Consider the following 19,144-nt stretch of genomic DNA (forward strand, 5'->3'; position numbering starts at 1 on the left):
GCCCCAGCTCTTGTCCCGTCTCCTCCCCGAGCAGGGGTGGGGTGGGCGCCTACCTTGGCTGTGGCTGCTGGGCTGGGGGGCTCTGTGCTCCTCTGCCCCCACCTCCCGGGCCTGGTGAGGACAGGAGAGACCCCGGAGAGGCACCACGTCCCCGCGTGGAGGTGGCAGCTGGCAGAGCGCCCGGGGCTGCCGTTATGGGCACCGGGAGCTCCAGCAGCAGTCACGGCGCAACGCCAACATCCTCCTTTGGTCCCAGCGTCTTGCGCCGGATCCTGAGCTTCACCAGCTCCTGTGACACCTTCCCCAGAGCTGCTTTCCTCATGTCCTGGAAAAAACCTTACCTTCTGCAGGAGCAGAGTTTGCCCAGAAGCACCCTGAGGCAGTGCCTCCCTGCAGTGGGGTCCAGGCTCGGCTCCCCTTGGGGCCCCCTTCCTCTCCCCCTCGAGGAGGCAGGGAAGGCCAAGACCCTGAAGGAAAGGAGCCCTTCAGGGGCTCCTCCGTCCCTGGACGCTAAACAAAGCACACGCATGCCCACCGGGGAGACTCATTAAATATCCTTTTATTCCTCATTTTTAAAACGGCTAATAATAATTAAAAAAAAAAAAAAAAACCAAACCACCAAAAAACCCCCAAAACAAAACCCAATGGTGTAGCTCTGCGGAGGCCACGGGAGAGATATTGCCGTAGAGCAGGAGTCAAGTAGTGCCTGAAGTTTTGCAGGTCCCGCATGGGGTGGTTTGCCCGGGCAGGGGTGGGGAGCACTGGGCTCCTTGGCTGCATTTTCTTTTTTTTTTCTTTTTGGCATGTGATGAGAAAATATTGCTTTATTGGGGCGGGGGGTGGGTGGTGGTGGTGCCCCACTTGCCTTCCTCTTCCCCAAACGGAAATAAAAACAGCCACATGACAGCAAGAAAACCCTATCAGACCCATTTTAAAAAAAAAAAAGGCAACGAAACCAACAAGACACCTCCCACCCCCCCCCCAACCAACCCAAACTCTGGGGAAACGTAAAGAGAGCAAAAACCGCAGGTTGGGAAAGGCCGGAGCCCGCGAGTGTTTCTCCGTGCCAGCCAGCACCCGCACGTGCCAGCTCGCAGCTGGGTTTGGGGAGGGGCCGGCCCTTCTGCCTCCCTGGGCCATGGAGCCCCAGGAGGGAGGGCTGGAGGCTGGTGCCTTCACAAGCGAAGAAGTGGGGAGGAGAGCGTCCTCGGCCGAATGCACCTCGGCCTTCACTGGGGGCCAGGGCAGCCCAGCAGGCGCCCGCCCTCCCACGGCCCCGCTGGCCCCGCGTCAGGTGGGAGAGCGGCAGCAGGCGCCTGCCCCGGCTTGTCCATGAGCGCAGGCGGCAGCCCCAGCCCCACATCCCTCCTCTGGGGACGGTGACAAGGTGGGGGCACAGGCCCGGGGCAGGAACGGGTAGTTTCTTCCTCTCTCTGGGTAAGATATATAATTTCTGCTTTTTTTTTTTTTTTTAATATTTATATTTATATATATAGATATTTATATATACACACACCTGGTAACTCAGAAAGAGAAAAAAAATAGAATCCGTAACAATAATAATAAAAAAAAGTATTCTGGTTTAAAAACAATCCATTCCTACCACGCTAGGCGAGCGATTGATTGCACAAGGCCCACAAGTGGCTGGCCCAGCCGAGATGGTGCCGGGGCATGAGGCTGCAGGATGCGGCCCACCCCGAGCCCCTGCACCAGGGTGGCTGCCGGCGGCAGTCCTCGGCAGGCGGAGGAAGAGCAGCCCAGCCCGGGTGCGTGTCGGCCCCCACGTCCCGGGGAGGGGTGGAGAGAGAAGAGCAGTGGGGGGCCGCTGGCCCGGCTCCCCCCGGTCCGGCTCTCCCTGGAGTCCGCAGTGTCCGGCTGCAGAACGTCCCTCCGGGGAGGAGGTGAGGGGGCGAGCAGCTCTGCCCCTCATACCGAGATCTCGTAGGTGGTCCCCCCCACGCCAGAAACCTTCTTGACGCCTCCACGGGTGGGGCTGCTGAGGGGCACCTGCCCCGGGCCCGGGGGGGCCGAGCCCAGGCTCTTGGGCTGCCCGTTGGACTTGCTGTAGGCTGTTCTCATCTGCACCTCGTCCCTGGGGAGGGAAGGAAGGACGGACACGGGGCGTGAGGAGGGGGACGGAGCGGGGCACCGCGGGGGGGAAGGACAGGACCGCAGGGCTGCCGTCACCCCCGGGAGGGACCCCAGCACCCGGCGCAGCCACAGCCCTGCCCTCCCCAAGGGTCTCCAGCCCCCCCAGAGGCCTGTGGGGTGGCCTGGGGAGGCATGGGGGGACGCCAGCTCTGCTCTGGGAGGAGGAGGAGGAGGATTTCCCTCGCCCTTCTCCAGGCTGAGTGCAGCATCGCTCCCCCGTGAGGGGCATTTCGCTGCCTGGGTGCTGGTGCAGGGACGAGGGTGGGAGGGGGTGCCGGGCCGGGAGGGGAGGTGCGAGAGGCCCCCGGCTCCCTCAGGAGCATCCCGGCGAGGCGCTGGGGCAAGGGACCCCAGACTGCTCTGCACGCGAGGCAGCCGGCGCCGGTACTTACTTTGGTGCCAGTAAGGGCTGCAAGGCCACCTCCTCCGTCTCGGGGACGCTGGCCTGAGAGGCTGGTTTTTGGCTGCTGTAAGACACGGATTTGCCCAGGTGGGGGGCGGCGGGCTGGTCGGGGGAGCCCAGGGAGCGTGCCCGGAGCACGCTGGGGGGCTCGGGCTTGCCGAAGCGGGGCGGGGCTGGGCGGGTGAGTGGGTTCTTGCCCAGGGGCGAGCGCTTCGAATCGTCCGAGGAAGAGCTGGTGCGGGGCGCATTGCTGGAGCCCGGTGTCGACTGGATGCCCGAGTCCGCCAGCCCCGCATCCTCGTCTTTGCCCGGGGCCGGCGGCTGCTGCAGCAGCTTCTCCCGCTCCTGAATGGAGGCCACGATGTGGCGGGAGAGATTGTCATAGCGCACGGGCGAGGGCTCGCGGGGCGGCGCGTGCTTGGGGGAGACGGCGCCGGCGAAGCGGCCGTGCAGGTCGGTCTCTCTCTGCTGGGCGATGCGGGCCGAGAGGAAGGGCGAGGTGTAACCCACCGGCGGGTCGGGCTCTGGGCCCGCCTGCACCGACTCGAAGTCGGGGCTGTCAGAGGGCGTGAGCAGGCTGTCGTAGGACAGGCTGCCATTGCGTGTCTGGTTCACCAGGCTCTTGTAGGAGGTGGAGGTGGTGCCCTCCGAGCGGATGGACTGGAGGTGGCCCATCTCAAAGCCCGTGCCCTGGGCCGACTTGAGGCTGGAGGAGCGGGAGCCACTGGAGAGCGGATCGAAGTGAAAGCTCTTGCCGAAGGTGGGCGAGCGGAAGCTCTCGGGCTCCAGGCTCGGCTCCGAGCGGTAGCTGGGCTTGCGGCTGCTCTCGCAGATGGAGTTGGGCTCCTTCAAGCTGTTCACTCGGCTCAGCTGAGGGGCAGAGACACGGCAGTCACCCACAGAAAGATGGGGCTCCTGCAAAGCTCCCAACGCCCACCCCAAACCCTCCCCCAACCAGGAACGTGGTGGCATCCCCTCGAGGCTGGGTGCCCCCCTTGCCCGGCACGGCCTTACCTTGGCGCTGGTGGAGTGGGGCAAGGCTGCCGAGCTGCTGCTGCTGCTGTAGCCGGGCCGGTACTTGTACATGGTGGGAGTCGGGGGGCTGTCCTTGCCTAGCAAGCTGCTGTCTGCAGGCGGGGGAAGAGAGAAAGACGCTCAGACACGGCTCCCCGGGGCTGCGCAGGGGAAGGAACGCTGCGGGGAGCCCTGCCCTCCCTTCGCAAGAACCAGCTCTGAGCCTGGGGTGGACAGACCAGGGAGGCAGAGGTGGAGAGAGGGATGGGCTCGAGGAGAGGCGCACCAGGGGCAGATGGAACGGAGCGGAATGGAAAAGGTGCCCCCATGGCAATGTGTTTTGGGGCTGGCACTTCCATGCCCCTGCAGCAGCCCCAGCTGGGTGACACCCCGGGGTCGGCAGGGTGTGCGCTGCACGGAGGTGCCAGTGGGTGCCGGGGCGCTGCCCAGACCCAGCCAGTCACCCCACTGGTACACGAGCTGCAGCCCTTCTCCAGGCAGCGGGGCTGGGCAGCGCTGCGCCCTGGCTGGGGGGACAGGGAGAGCTGCAGAGGCCTCCAGCCCGCTGCGGGAAGCGGCTGCTTCCAAGCTCTGCCCTTCACATCCCACCTCTCTCGCCAAGCCCACGCAGGCAGCTCCGAGCGCCGCTTCGCCGGCACGCAGGGAAGCGGGGAAAGCGAGTCATGCAGGCTGCCACAAACGCGCTCTCTGCTGCCAAGCCAGGCCTGCCACTCCTTCGCCTCCTTCATCCAGGCGATGCTCCTGCGCCTGCCTGCAGCACGGCAGCCCACAAGCCTGCCTGTCGCAGGCCACCACAGCTTGCAGTAGCTCTGGACAAGCACCACGCTGTCTCGGCTCGGCCTCCTGCTCCTCTCCAATGGAGCAGAGCTGGCTGTAAGCATCCTGCAGGCTTCTCCAAGTGCAAGGGGCCACATATATATATACCAGCCCAGAAAGGTGGGCACGTCCTGCCCCACAAAGCGGTGGTGCTGATGTGCTTCCGGTCTGCCCTGCATCCTGTTCCGCCTACGGCCCTGGCTCCTGGTCTGCCTGATGCAGCCCTGGGCTCCCCTCCCAGGGGCTGCCGGGGACCCTGCGTGCCCTCCTTACCCTCGGTGGTGGCCAGGGTTAAGTGTGTCCTCAGGCCCGTGTAGCGGCTGAGGTCTGGCTTAGGTGGGGGGGGTGGTTCGGCGTCAGCAGACTGGCTCTCCGTCACCTCCAGGCTTCCTTTGGACTGCAGAGACAAAGCGCAGAGCGAGGATCAGAGGGGTGCCGAGGCCTCAGCTCTCCCGTCAGCAGGCAGGGAGCGGGCAGCGGCATTAAGGGGGCTCTCGCTGCCTCCTTGGCCATCCAACATACTGAGCGCTTGAAGGCGGCAAGTGCCTTGGGTGGTGGGAAGTGAGGAAGGGGGACCTCCAAAGGATGCTGCGAGGGGGAAGGACGGGACGGGGAAGGGCAATGGAGGATGCAAAGCCTCATGTGGTCGCTGCCGCATGGGAGGGACATGGTTTCCGTCCCGTGGGGACACAGAACACAACACGGAGGGGGACGGGAACGTGACAAGGCTCACTTGGTTCTTTACTCACGGATGCAGGCTTGCACCCCTGGGCTCCATGGAAGGCCCCAACGCAGGGACCGCTAAACCCCACCTTCCTCACCTTTGTCCTCTTCAGCTCTGTCTGGATACCGTTGTCCATGATCTTGACAGTGATCTGACCATCTGACACGTCAGGCCGCAAGAAGGGGGGTCTCACCAGCACCGTCTGCTCGGCCTTTGGGCGCCCGAGGTACCTAGGGAGAGGGGCAGGAGGAAGGTCAAGGCCTGGAGCTCGGGATGGGGCAGTTTGCCCGGGCATTGCTGTGCCAGGCTCACCTGGGGGCTGGGGAGCTGCAGAGGACCCGGCTGACATTCTTACAGCAACCGTTGGTGAAGGGGTTGACACCACCGCGGAACTTGCCTGTCACCTGTGGGATGAGGAGCATCGCAGCGTACCGGGGCGGGCAGGGACCTCGGGAGGTCTCCGGTCCAGCCAGCCAGGTCACATTGCTCAGGGTTTGTCCAACTCACGACAATCTCCAAGGACACAGGTACTTGGAGGTACTCCCCTTTTCCAGGTCCCTGTTCCAGTGTTGAACTACCCTCGAAGGGGAAAAGTCTTTCCCTAACGTCCACCTGGAAGCTGCCTTGTTTCAAGCGGTGCCTGTTGCCCCTTGCCCTCCCGAGAGGAGCCCGAGTGGCTCCATCCTCTCTAACCCCTAAGAGCAGCAAAGATCCCCGTCCCCAGGCTGCACAGACGAGGTGCGCTCAGCCTCCCCTCGCAGACATCTCAGGCTCTAGCCCCCAACCAGCTCATCAGCCTTCCCTTGCCTCAATCCAGCCCGTCTATGTCTGTCTCGTCCCGGGGAGCCCCAAAACGTATCCAGGTGTGGCCTGACATGGGCTAGCAGCCCTGCACCAGCCCCACAGGCATACCTGTTCGTTGGTGGTACGGCCCCTCGCCACGAGCACCACGTGGAACCCCGTAAGGCCAGCGACAGGAATGAAGAATAAGCCGGCCACGCACATCACCACCATACTATCAGCAGATAGCTAAGGAAGAGCCGCAGCCCTGCTCCACAGCACTGTCCCCAGCCCCACCAACGCCCTCCTCCCTCGGCCCCGCTCCTGCAGCCTCACAGAGGATACGTGACCGCCATGCGGACGCCGGAGAGCTCCTCCACCTGGTAGAGGACGTAGAGCAGGCCGAAGCCAAACACCCCCATGATGTGCGTGGTGAGCGACAGCAAGAAGAGGAAGAAGTAACGGTAATTGCGCCGCCCGATGCAGTTGTTGACCCAGGGGCAGTGATGGTCAAACTCCTGTCGATGGGGAGAAGACACAGTGAAGAACTTGGCTGCCGGGGCTTCCTGCCTGCACGATGTATTAAATTCTACGTGGAAACGAAGAGACATCGAGACCCGGCAGTTCCTCACCTCCACACAGTTGTCGCAGACGCTGCAGTGGGAGCAGCGCGGCGGCCGGTAGAAGCGGCAGGTCGCGCACCATTTCATGCGCACCTGAATGCCCTTGATCTCCACCGTCTTGTAGAGCGGAGCTCGGAAGTCGTCCTCCTTGTCCTCGTCCTCCTCAGCTGACAGGGAAACCCCAGCACAGCCACGCGTCAGGGTGCAGCAGGAGGCGACGCCAGGGCCCAGCCAGCCTCCCGCCCTCCCGAGCTGGAGATGCCCGGCATCGCCCTCCTCTGTCACCAGGCCCATCTCACCTGGCACGGGGACCAGCCAGGGACCCCCAAATACCAGTGGGGTTGGGGCAGCTCTCCCAGGCCCTGCCCCGAAACCACGACACCCGCCTGAGCCCCAGGTACCCGATATGGGGTGCCAGGATTCAGGCTGCTTCCGCCACCTGGTCCTACATGCAGGGTGCTGAACCCAGAGGTACCATCCCCACAGCATGTGTCACCACCTGATCCCACCCGGGCAGGGCAAGGAGGGCTTTCCACAAGCCTTTTGGGAGCAGGTGATCCTCTTTACTTCGGAGGAACAGTGGAAGGAGGTAGCTCTAGCCGAGACACTTCCCAACCAGAGCCAGACTCACCTCGCGGGAATATGCCTGGGTCCATGAAGGTGGCCATACTGAAGTTGGCCAGCACGAAGAGGAAGACGACGGCATTGTAGATGGGAATGACTGGGGAGATGTACAAGCTGAGCCCTGGGCATCTGCAGGCACAAAAGCAGTGAGACACCCAGGCCCTGTCCCACAGGGCGCCCCCCGCTCCCGCAGAGCCCCAGGGAAGCGTCACCAAGCTCCGACGGTGCCCTCTGAGTGAGTGAGGGCTGAGCGGGCGCCAGCCAAGCCCCACAGCCGGCCCTGTGAGCCATTCCTGCCGTGCTCGGTGGTGGCCTGGCCTGGAAGTCCACGTTCCCCGCTCTTGGGCTGTATTTCCAGGCTCCTTGCCCAGGCAGACAAGCTACGGAGGCTCCCTGCCATGAGCTCTTCCTTTCGCTCTCTCCCAGTGCCCTCCACACCTAAACTGGAGCTGCACCCAGGCCAGCTTGACCTAGTGTGTGTTCAGCCACCCTCCACAGACCAGCCCACGCCCCAGCCCCGGGGGAGCACCCGTGGGGGGGCTGGAGGGGGAAGCGCTCCGGTAAATCATCAGAGAGCAAACCCACCACTCGCCTCTTGCACCCGCAACCCCATGGGCGCTGCCAGTGCTGGACCCTGCTGCCACGGGGAGTGGCCACAGGTGGTGGCGAGGATGGGGCAAGCCAGGCCGACGACACGGGGGACGCTCGGGAGCGATCCGGCCGCAAGGCACCTGAGCGTCACCCTCCGTGTGTCACACCAGCGAGCACAGGGGGCAGAGGGGACCCCGCGAGGGGATGCAAAACCAGCGGCAGCTCCAGTGCCTCCGGAGCTGCTCCTGGCTCCTCACATCCCAGCCTGGAGACAACTCCAGTGGCACGTGGGGACCCCATCACCGCGCCAGCCTGCCCTGGCCAGCACCCAGCTCCTCCGTGGGCCTGACTGAGGGTCCCTGCGGGAGCACAGCGAGGGAATCACCACCGTCCCCCCTGCCCCGGGCGGGCGTGGGCTCAGGACAGCGGGCTTTCCCCTCAGAGGCGCCAGCATAATACCCTAATCTGCTTTGCTGCTGGGAGTTTAATCCCACAGATCTAGGACAGCATCTGTCCCTCTCTTCCCCCTGCAGCGATAAGCGCAGATGGATTTAGGCAGCGGGAGCAGAGAGGGGCAGAGCGCAGGGCTCGGTGGGCTGGGCGACATATGGTGCCAGCACTGTAATCCCCCGCGGCCCCCGAGCAGGTAGAGGTGAAGGGGCAGGCGCTGGTCCTGTCCCCTCCTCTGCCACCCCCTGCTGTGACTCGGCCCGGGGACAGGTCCCACCACCGTAAGGCAGCCCCTGTCCCTGTCACGGCAGCCCTGGGAGCCCCGGCAAGGCTCCAAAATGGGAATGAACCCTTGGTCCAGAGCTCTGCCCCCAGTTCAGCCCAGTCCGGGGCTGGCAGGGCCCTGAGCGAGGGCGGGGAGGGGCAAACCCTCCCGCATGGGGCAACGTGGAGGGGACAGGCGGAGGACTGCCTCCAGGCAAGTGGGCAGGAGATAGGACGGGTCCGGGCTGGAGGAGCAGGCACGCCTGCCCTGGCACCTACCTGGCAGCGGAGGAGGGAGAGGAGGGCAGGGCACACCCAGGCACCAGGCACAGCTCCATGCCCCAGCCCTTCCCTGCACCCGGAGAGGGTGGGAAGCGGCAGCGGGACCTGCCCTCTGCTAGCCAAGGACAAGGCAGTCCCCTTCCAGGCACAGCGATGACGAGGGCAAGAGGAAAGCGGGAGGGCAAGCCCTCTCGACTTTACAAGACACCTGGCTAGCAAGAGTGCACCAGGAGCCAAGCCCTGCTCTGCCAACCACCACACTCCTCCTCCTCCTCTCCCAAAGCAGGCCCCGGCACCTCCACCCTCAGCGGCACCTCCAGTCCGCGGCCCTGCACACCAGACCAGGGCTGCACCTGCAAACCGCCTTCTCCAAAACCTCTTCCACCCCACCCCGTGTTCCTCCGTGCTGCTCAGGAGCCCCCCGAGCACCTCGCTGGGGTGGGAGCCTCGCCCTCCTGGGCACTGTGGGCGATGCCTCCCCACCTCCGCGTATCTGGGACAGCATCTCCCGGCCTTTCACCGAGAGCTCTCCTCCAGGCCGGGGAGCGGCTCCTTCACAACCCGCGCGGCACCAGCCGTGCCGGCTCTGCCTCCCAAGACAGCCGGCCCTGCCGTCTCCTTTGGAAGCCGGCCAGGCAGATTCTCCGCAGAGCAGGCGGCGCCAGCGCAGCTGGGACGGGCTGGTGAGGAGGAGACCTCTCCAATCCGCGCCCCGAAACCCTCGGAGAGCAGCTCTGGAGAAGTACAGGACGTACGTGACATCGCGAGGCCGAGGCCCAAGCGAGGGAAGAACGCGCTAGCTGCATCGAGCCCAGCTAGCCCAGTACGACCGGCATCGCTGGAAGCTGCCATGGGACTGGAAGCCACGCCGGGAGCAAGGAGCTCACACCAAGCCCAGCCTCCCGTTCCCCTCCAACGGGCGGGCTGTGCCTGGGGAGAGGGCTCGTCCCACCCATCCCCAGCACCGAGCTGCTGCCGGGGGTGCCCCTGGCCACCCACCAGAACAGCACTGGCAAGAAATGTTCAAGTGGTTTGCAGAAAATGAAGGCGAGAAATTTTCCCAGTCTCGCAGAGGGGAAACTGGTATTTGCGGCAGGGCAGGCTGGCGAGGCAGGGAGCCGGCAGGGAGCTGGCAGCCCCCAGGCACTCACCCAGCAGCCAAAGGAGAGCTGGGCAAGGAGTAAACTGCCCACTCCCCACAGCTTCCAGGGCTGGGGGCCTTGCCGGCGGTGCGGTTTCAAGGAGATGGGTGGCTTCGTTAGCACCCATCTCTCTTCACTGCCACTCTTGTCCTGGTCTTTGAGAGACCTGACGGGGCTGCGCCCTGCCCTCGTGGTGCAGCAGCCCCTTTGGAGGGGTGTTTCTCTCCTCTCCTGCCCTGGGCACCGGACACAGACAGTGCCAAGGGGAAGTTGGACACTCATAATGTCACTTCACCCCAAGGAAGGGCAGAGCCAAGCACCCCAACTCGAGAGGAACCTCCCTGGCTCTGCTCTCTGCCGAGCTGCAGAGATAGGAGGGGCAGGGGGGCTCAGATGAGCCCTATAGGTAGGAAAAGCCTTTCCAGAAACCCCAAGCAAGGAGCTCCTCTCTCTAGGAAGGCAAAGCCCAGCCCAAATCTTTGCTTGAAAGGGATGGAGGGGAGCCAGGCAGACCCACTGCACGCCAGCCATCCCTGCACAAGGGAAATGCCAACTGCAAGGCTGAGCCAAACATGCAGCCCAGATCCTCGAAAGACAGACCCTGGCAAGGCAGGGGAAAGGCCGAGCTGCCTCAGCGAGGGCTGGCGCATAGGAAAAGCTCTGGGACAGGCAGAGAGGGAAGGACTGGCCTTCCAGGGGGAAGGGAATGCCTCTCCCATCGTCTCCTGCACTGCCTGGGCACCAAGCCCCAGGAGAAGCAGGCAGAGGCTCCTGGGGAGCAGGACAGCGGGTCCCCAGACGTCAGAAAGACCAACCCCTCAGCTACAGGGCTCCAGCAGACTCCAGACACCTCGGTACTGAGGAGGACGCAGCCACAGCTTTAAAAGGGTGACCAATGCCAAAGGATCAAATGGAGGAGACCCGCCTGGGGACATCGATCCCCCCCGTCAATCCAGCTCTGCTCTGGGGGCTGCGTGTTCAGCTGCAGACCGAGCAGGGGGCTCGCTGCAGCGCATCCTCCAAACCCAGCCTCCAGTCTCCATTTTGGGTGGCTGCAAACCCCGATTACTGCAAGAGCCAACCTGCCAGCCAGACTCCTGTGGGTGGATGAAAGATTGAACTTCAGCCTTCAGAAAGGAAAACTGATGGGAGAAGCTGGTGTGGTGCCACGGGGCCAGCCTACAACCCCTGTCCTTATCAGGTCTTACCAGCTGCATGCAACTGGACAGGCAAGCTGCCATGGGCTGCTCTGCACGGAGCGAACTTTACACCCTGAACAACTTGCTGGGGATGCAAAGCCACCCCGGGGTGGGATTTCACGGTCCAGGGCAGGCAGAACCCTCCCCAGGGTCCACGAGGACCCGCAGCTTATGAGGGGAGCCTCAGATTGAGGATTCCTGAGTCGCAAGCATGATGCCGGGGGTCTCCTCTCCAGTGCTCCCAAGCACAGCAGCCCACTGCCTGCCACCCTCCCAACTCTCTCCACACCCAGGGACCCCACCACACCACGGGAGCGAAGCTGGAACCCTCACGATACACGGACCACACGTTACTTGGACCAAACTGCCCGCTGGCATTCGTGCTTGTGGCCCCAAATGCAGGGGAGTCGCCTCCCACCCCGCGGGAGGGAACACGGTCCTCTGCAGCGCAGGGAGCAAAGGTGGCTGCCGATCCCCGAGAGGAAACCTCGTTATCAGAAGCACCGACGTGTTCCTGCCTTTTGCTCTCCCAGACAGAGAGCACGGGGCTGCAGACCCCGCCCCAACACCCGGAGCAGCCGCGGAGCGCAGGCTGCGGCTCCGCAGGGGGGGAGGAGGGATGTTGCTCGCCATCATGGCCACACAGGTCCCGGAGAACTCATCAAGTTCCCTCTCCAGATTGGGATGCGAAGCACACCCATCGCTAGAAGAGCTGTCGAGACTTGTCTCTGGCAGCACATAAGAGAAATTGGGGAACCTCAGGCAAACTGAGTCATATCTGGATCCAAGACAGGCGTTTTGCCACTAGTCATACCAGGAGAAGGCTGTCACTCCCCGGCCTGGCTTCTCCTCCCCTCCGCAGGCTCAGAGCCACCCTGTGGCCCCTCGTCCCCTGCCCTCTCCCAGAAGAAAGCCGTCCCCAAGGACATCTTCCCCACCCTGCCTGCACCTCTGGACTCCGACCTGCCGCCGAGCAAGCGAGGAGGGGCCAGCGCCGTGCCAGGGCCATGCTCGCCTGGCGGACCCGCCGCAGGAGGGCTGGACCCACGGCCTCTCCAGCTCCCTCAAAGGCCTTGGTGCAAATGCAACCCCTGCTCACTGTGACGCTCACGCAAGTTTGGGTCCAACCAGGAGCATGCCTGCCGCCGTGTACCAGAGGCACCGCTGGCTCCAGGGACTGCTGCATCCTACCCCGGCGTCCCCGTCCTCATGCCTCTCCTTTGGCCTCCATCCGTGCTGGAAGAGGCAAGAGCTCCTTTCCCAAACAGCTGCAATTCCCTCGCAGCCTTCTCAGCTGCGAGGACAGGAGGAAAAGTCGGGGTCAGAGGTTTTACGGACAAATTCACCTAATTGCAAGAAACAGTTTATACTTTAAAGGCTTTTATATAGCCCCCAAAGCCACGCTGAGCTGTGGCCATGAGTAAGAGTCGAGGCAAACAGAAGGAAGAGGCCGACTGATGGCGTGCTGTCCGGACAGCCCCTGCCAAGGGCAGCTCGGAGGAGCTCCCTGCCTCCAGAGGGGACGGAGAGGCTGAGCACCGACTGCACGAGGAGCAGGGACCAGTATAGGCCAGGGGGGAGATGCAGGAATGGAGACACTGACCCCAAGGGGGAATTCTGGTCCTAAAGCAGCACCCGTTTGAGACCCCAGCAAGTCAGAGACCCCCACTCCTTCCAGAGGGAGGACGGGAACTTCCCCTCTTCCTGCTGCCCTCTCCCTCCAGCACAATCGGCCTTGGCTCATTTCAACTGCCATGTGTTCTGCAGCATCTCCTAATTAAATTAATCAATTAAATAGAGTTCTTGGCCCAGAGATACAAATCCTGGGCCAGCGTGGATGGACCAAAAGGCGTCCGGCAGATACGCTAGAAGTAACACAACTGGAACCTTTTAACAGACCTGTGCCGAGCCCCGGCTGCTCTCTGCCTGGGAGAAGGCCCCGCAGAAGGTGTCCCAGAGCCCCTCACACACCTCACAACTTCCATTTCACTTCCCAAAGGACAAGCCTTAGGTCTGATGCTGACAGCGTAACCCTCCCGAGCAGGTCTGCAGCAAGCACGTCGGACACGTGCAGAGGGGGGCCCTGCTTCAGCGTCAGGCGGCGGCCGGCGTCAAGCAGCAGGCTCTGTCTTTCGCCAGGCAGGGATGAGGGGCACAGCGATCCACAGGAAACCAACCCCACAGTTCTCATGCAGGAGGCAAACCTCACTGTGGTCCCGCGTGTTCCTTCCACCCCACCCCAGCAGCCAGGCAGAAACTGCCCCAAGAGAACTGTAACGCCGGGGATTAACACCAATTCTCCCCCTTCCCCCCTGCCAAATAACCCGTGTGAAAGTGCGCTGTGCTTTGCCGCTCTGCTTGAGATTTAATTTGATGTTTTAAAGTAGGTTAAATAACATCCACTGACCTACAATTAAAGCGACCCTGCCCAGGTGTTCCTGTTCCGAACAAACCTGCTCCGCGGCACCGGCGCCTGCTCCCGGCAATGCCTCGCACCACGCCGCTCACTGATAAGTGGCTGCTATCGGCTGCTGCGATAGCTCGCAGCCAGGTACTGTGGGCTTGGCCACGGCAGCAAGGACTGGGTCTGGGGGGGTAGGGCTGCCCTGCTACTCCCCCCCGAAGTGCAGCCCGCCGTGACAAAGCAGAGGCACGCCTGTCCCCCCAAGTCACAGTGTGTCACGCACAGCCGCTCAGAGGACATCGCCTGCTCCCTCCTCTTCTCCTTAGAATCATAGAATTGTTTAAGTTGGAAAAGACCTTGAAGATCATCCAGTCCAACCATTAACCTAACACTGCCAAATCCACCACAATTAAGGGGAGAGCAGCAATTTTGTGTTTCCTGGCTTGGTGGCTGGATTATTTTTAATGAAAGTAAAAACTAGGAATCATTAAGGTTGGAAAGGCCCTCTAAGATCATCAGCCCAACCATCAACCCAACACCACCATGCCCACTAAACCATGTCCCCAAGTGCCACATCTGCCCGTTTTTTGAACCCCTCCAGGGATGGGGACTCCCCCACCTCTCTGGGCAGCCTGTTCCAATGCCTGACTACCCTTTCCGTGAAGAAATTTTTCCTAATATCCAATCTAAACCTCTCCTGATGCAGCTTGAGCCCATTTCCTCTCATCCTATCGCTAAGTACTGGGGAGAAGAGACCATCCCCCCCATCCCTGCACCCTCCTGTCAGGGAGCTGTAGAGAGCATAGGGTCTCCCCTCAGCCTCCTCTTCTCCAGGCTGAACACCCCCAGTTCCTTCATCCCTCTGAAGCAGTAGCACAGAGCCAGCAACTTCCTGCAAGTGTCTGACAGCCCAAAGCAGCAAAACCTCCCACCTCAGAGCTGCCAGCAACCCCGGCCTGATAAACGTTCAGTGTCTCGGCAGGGGGACTGCTGCACGCCGCTGAGCGACACCACCAGCTGCCTCCCATCGCTGGAAGGAGTAAATCAAACCTGCTCTGTCCTTTAGTCGTCAAATTACTCTTTTATTGCCCGGTTGTTGCCAGGCGTTAAAGCCGCGGTGACCTTCCAGCCACTGATGGCTCCATCCCAGGAGCGGCAGCAGCCATCACGTCCAGCCCTTCTGCCTCCGGTTTCGGCTAATCCCTGCAGCCCCGCCAGCCCAGCCCTAGCAGTAAAACCCCTCAGCGGGGAAAGCTCTCACTGGAGCGCAGCGAAAGGTGCCCCCAAGAGCAATCCACCCCAGAGAGCGGGAGAGGCTCCCCAGGAGCACGGGGTGCACCTCCCTCTCCGCCCGGCCAGGACCAGCTGGCAGCAAAGAGAAAGTCAGCTAAGCAGGGAGGAAAAAGGGAGCTGGGCTGATCTCCTGCCTCCCTGGAGAGGGCTGGAAGGATGGAGTGCACCCGCCGAGGCTCTGTCCCTCTGCAGTGCTGGGCCAGGAGGAGGGGGAAAGGATGGACGGGAGGGGGAAAGGACGGACGGGAGGGGGGCTCAAGAGGCAAAACCAGAGCCCAGGGCAGCCGGCTGGCTGGAGGGACCCACTCACCAGGCACCCTGCTTCAGGGGATGCCGGCAGCAGTCACCCACCACCTTCCTCTCCCCTGCCTGGGCCAGTGGCTTCCTGCACCCCAGGCAGCGACTGGCACATCTCTGGACTGCCATAACAATCCCAAACCCTTCGCACGGAGCCACCATGAAGCCCTCCAAGGTGCGAGCACAAAGAAACACCTGTCTCATCTACAGATCTCTCTGCTGTCCCCCCAAAACACATCCCCTCTCAGACCCTGACCCCAGGAACACGCTGCAGGATTTGGTAGCCAGTCCTGGTTGCCGTGCTCCAGCACTCTGCCCAGCACACGCGTGCCTCGGCACCAGCCCGGCTGCGGCCGCTCAAGCGGGCAGCGCAGGCAGCTCCCTGCCCGGGCTCAGCGACAGCGCAGCAGCTCGGCAGCCTCCTCAGCACCCCGAGGTCCTGCCTCCCCGCCTGCCACCAACCCAGAACCGGCTCAGCTCAGCCCCGAGCAAGCGTTAATAAGCTATTTGTCACCCAGGAAGGGAAAATGTTAACGTGAGCAGCAGCCCTACCCCTCTCCCAGCCCAGGGAGATCCCTACGGTACGGTCTGGCCCTCTCCAGCAGCCAGTACCATTTTACACCCTGGCTTTTCCCCACCAGCTCCAAGGCCAACACAGGCGTCTGCCCCAGTGACCTGTTGGTGAGCCACCTCCTTCGGCTCCTCTCCAGAGATCCCAAACCCTCGTTTCCTCAGGGCAAGGATGACATCAACAGCAGCAAGAGATCCACGCAGGGGTCAGAGTACTTCTCCTTGAACTTTCCTTTGTGGAAAGCACAAATCAGTTACGAAACTCTAAAAGTAACACGGAGCCTGCCCCAGTCCACCAAACCACTTCACTTAACTCCAAAGGAGAAAATTATCTATGCCATTTTCCACCTACTGGTCACAAACTAATTCCCAGCCTGGCTGATTTGCGAGAGAGTTGCCAGCGAGTTGTGCAAACACCCGAAGACAGGAGAGGAGTGGCTGCCAGAAACCGGAGCTGAGCGGTGGCAAGGTGCCTCGCTGGGAACCACCGTGCCCCACTTCCTCTGGCTCACCTCACAGGAAAACCGAGTGAAACGGGTCCAGCTGAGGCTGAATTGCCCCGATGGACTGCAGGGCTACTCCATCGTCCATCCTTTAGCACCCAGAGCACAACATCCCCCCTTTAGTCCAGCAAGAAGCCACAGCTCCTCTCCCAGATAACCCCCGTGCGGTCTCTGCCCCTCCAACCTCACGGCACCGCACGGGGGGGGCTGGGTCCCCCGGTCTCCCTTCGCCCTCCCCGCTATTTGGCTGAGTAGCTGGGACTCACGTGAAGGCAAAGAAGAGGGTGGTGGCTCCCACTAGGAAGATGGCAGCAGCAGAGACCGGGACGTATTTGCTGGGTTTGAATCTCTTTCCAGATGCTGCTGGCATGTTGGAGCTGTGGTGGGGGATCCGCCCCGCAGCATAGCCCAGGCCCAGCGGGAGTCAGAGCGAGACGAGAAGGGGAGGGGAGAGGGACGGGGGCACACCACTACCCAGCCTCCGCGCCTGCTCCCAGGGCGAGCTCTGACCCGAGCCGACAGTCCGGAGAAGTCCACAGCCGTCTCTGGAGCGCGAGGCCCAGGAGAGGAGTCCACACTACGCTCTGCCCGACAAGAGCTTGCAGGCACAGGGAAGGAGGTTTAAAAACATTAAAAATTCAGAACAGAGAACGGGATTTGGATTTAAAACAGCCGTTGGGGCAGAATGCCGAGAGCCCTTACGAGTCTCCCTCAGTCAGGCAACAGCCTGCCAAAAGCAGGTCCCCACACGGCTGACACCGCAACCGGGCTCCAAGGGGAAGGCAAGCCTTCCAGGCTCGGGCAAGGGGATGAGCCCAATGGCAAGGTGAAGAGCTGGGCGCACCTTCCCACCCAGCGAGCACCCTGGGGAAAGAGCAAGATCTTGGTAAACTTCTTGCCAAAAAAGCCACTCTGGGAGTCTCAAGGAAGCCACTTCTCCTTTTTAATCTGCCCTCCGATACACTGCGGCCCCCTCCGGTAGCTGCACGGGAGGAGGGGGTTGTCTCGCAAGCAGTCTGCCCAGCTTCCTCACAGCACCGCGGTGCTGCCGCCTCCTCCTCGTCCTCCCCCTCGCTGGAGGGGGTCACAGAAACACTCTCCCTGATTTCACCAGGATCCAGGACCGGCTGGCTGGCGGTGGCCGTTTAATTTTATTTATTTCTCTCTTGACTGTTAAAGCCGAGGAACAGCTGGTGCAAGGTTGAGCTGTAAATCCTTTCTTTGCAAGGGGGGCGGGAGGGGAAGGTCCAGCCGATTGTGTGTTTTCGTCCTCTTCCTACTTGTTCCTTTCCCCTGACTCCCCAGGCCTTTCCACGGGCTTAGTATCCACTCGGTGGTTGGGAATCGACAGGAATTTCATGAAATCTTTTTTGCAGCAACCATTTCCAAGCAGTGCAGGGTAGGTTAATGGAGACGTCTGGAGGGGAGCTTTCAGGGAGTGCTTTTACAACCCCAGAAGACAACTGACGGTGAGAATGGTGCCGAATAGGCCTGTCTCACCCATGGCCCGAGCGGTGTGGGGGAAGATCTCAGTTTGTTCCAAATTGCTCCTTTTTTTTTTCCTCACCTTCCTTCACTAAAATTTGTCTTCATTAATCCATTCGTCTTTTAAAAAATCTAGATAAAATCATTAAAACTTGACATCTGGTACGCCACACCTCACCTGGGGGGAGGAAAAAAAGAAAAATTAACAAGGCAAGAGAAGAGACACAGTCATGTAAAAATACTCACTAAAATAACACCGAGCTCCCCAGGACACGGAGCAGGCGTTTAGTGGAAGATGGAAACAGCGCCTGGTAGATTTAAAATCCTGTTGCCAAGTCCCAATCAGCAAGATGCCGATCTCCAAGCCCAGCTCTGACACAGATTGACGCTGTAGCCCCAGGCCTCTCGCCTAACATCAGCGTCCCTTTCCACATCTGCAAAACTGGAGTAATGACCACCCCGCGGAGGCTGTGATTAGCCAAGGGAGCCTGGCCGCAGCCTGCCGCCTCCTTTCCCACCCCAAGGCCCTGCGGCAATTGCTGCAGGGAAAGCAGAGCCACCTAACCCATCCGAGACCACCTGGGAAACCCACGCTGAGCCCCAAATGAGAGGGATCCTACGACTTCTTGCCCAACGCCTTTCGGCAGTTATAGCTCTAATCCAAACGCTGGAGAACGCCTGCTCCCTTGAGGAGAAGGGGCTGATCGGAGGCTTGGAGACTTCATATGAGGGTGGGGACCGCAGGAGGAAAAGACAGCCAGGAATCTCATCCCCTTCCCCCTGGAGGGTAGGAGATGGACGAGGCCTCTGGAAAACACCAGTCCCTCGACCAGAGCAGGTACTGGTAGCTCCGGATGAAGGAGAGCCAGGTTCTCACTAGCCCTGACTGTTTTAGGGTGCCCTTGGGAAGGTGCCACCCTTGGCTGATCATGAGGACGCAGGAGGGAGTGCCACAGAAAATACGGAAAACCAAACCTTTCTGGAAATGGAAGCAGGAGGCACCAACCTGCCCCAAACTCCAAACACCCAAGAGCCCGTCGCAGCTCAGGGACGGGCGAGACACCGATTACATTGCACCGATTATCGCTGCTACAGCAACCGCTCCTCGATTTGCCACCCGTTCTCCACTTCGCTGCCTCCTTGTTCTGTCGCGAGGCCTCCCTCGCACTGCAGGTCCAAGCACAGCACCCTAACGACCCGTTCGCTTTTTCCTCTCAGTTTTCTCCTCTTCTGCCTCTCAAAGTTTTTTCTTCGGGGTGGACAGGAAAATATCTAGTGCTGACTAAACACTCGTGAAGGTTGAGAGAACTGCGGCACAAAATTAAAGGCACATTTAATGACAAGAACATATTACAATTAAATCAGTTCAGTCACAAAACGAGGCGTCAGTCACTTTGGCTGACTAATGAAGAAACCGCTCCCACTGCAGAGCAGCTCTTCCTTTGCAGAAACAAAGCTCAACTTCTCAAACCAAATTTATTTGCCCGTGTGACCGAGAGGAAACGCTG

At 61.4% G+C, this 19,144-nt stretch overlaps 1 protein-coding gene across 2 annotated transcripts; it reads right to left on the reverse strand.

The window, feature by feature from the left end:
• Positions 1-1,926: 1,926 nt before the first annotated feature.
• On the reverse strand, positions 1,927-16,682 carry ZDHHC5 (zDHHC palmitoyltransferase 5). 2 transcript variants are annotated; one of them, XM_075712066.1, is made up of 11 exons: positions 16,418-16,682; positions 7,164-7,285; positions 6,542-6,699; positions 6,255-6,427; positions 6,042-6,144; positions 5,442-5,533; positions 5,227-5,359; positions 4,679-4,802; positions 3,569-3,681; positions 2,544-3,424; positions 1,927-2,092 (listed from the first exon to the last, which is right to left on the reverse strand). In XM_075712066.1, exons 1-11 carry the CDS (start codon positions 16,519-16,521, stop codon positions 1,927-1,929), a joined length of 2,169 nt encoding a protein of 722 aa, XP_075568181.1. In that variant the 5' UTR covers positions 16,522-16,682. The 2 variants fall into 2 exon arrangements, with proteins under 2 accessions (XP_075568181.1, XP_075568180.1); XM_075712065.1 differs by having other exon boundaries at positions 5,155-5,359.
• Positions 16,683-19,144: the final 2,462 nt, after the last annotated feature.

Source organism: Pelecanus crispus, chromosome 6 (genome assembly GCF_030463565.1).
Source record: "Pelecanus crispus isolate bPelCri1 chromosome 6, bPelCri1.pri, whole genome shotgun sequence".
In the NCBI taxonomy this organism is placed as follows: domain Eukaryota; kingdom Metazoa; phylum Chordata; class Aves; order Pelecaniformes; family Pelecanidae; genus Pelecanus; species Pelecanus crispus.

Bases quoted from the DNA above. Each gene is read 5' to 3' on its own strand.
- ZDHHC5 (XM_075712065.1), bottom strand. From the start codon at position 16,521: ATGCCAGCAGCATCTGGAAAGAGATTCAAACCCAGCAAATACGTCCCG. The intron at 7,286-16,417 runs GTGAGTCCCAGC...TTGTGCCTGCAG, and splicing joins ACCCTCTTCTTTGCCTTCAC to ATGCCCAGGGCTCAGCTTGT. The intron at 6,428-6,541 runs GTGAGGAACTGC...CCCCATCGACAG, and splicing joins TCTGCGACAACTGTGTGGAG to GAGTTTGACCATCACTGCCC.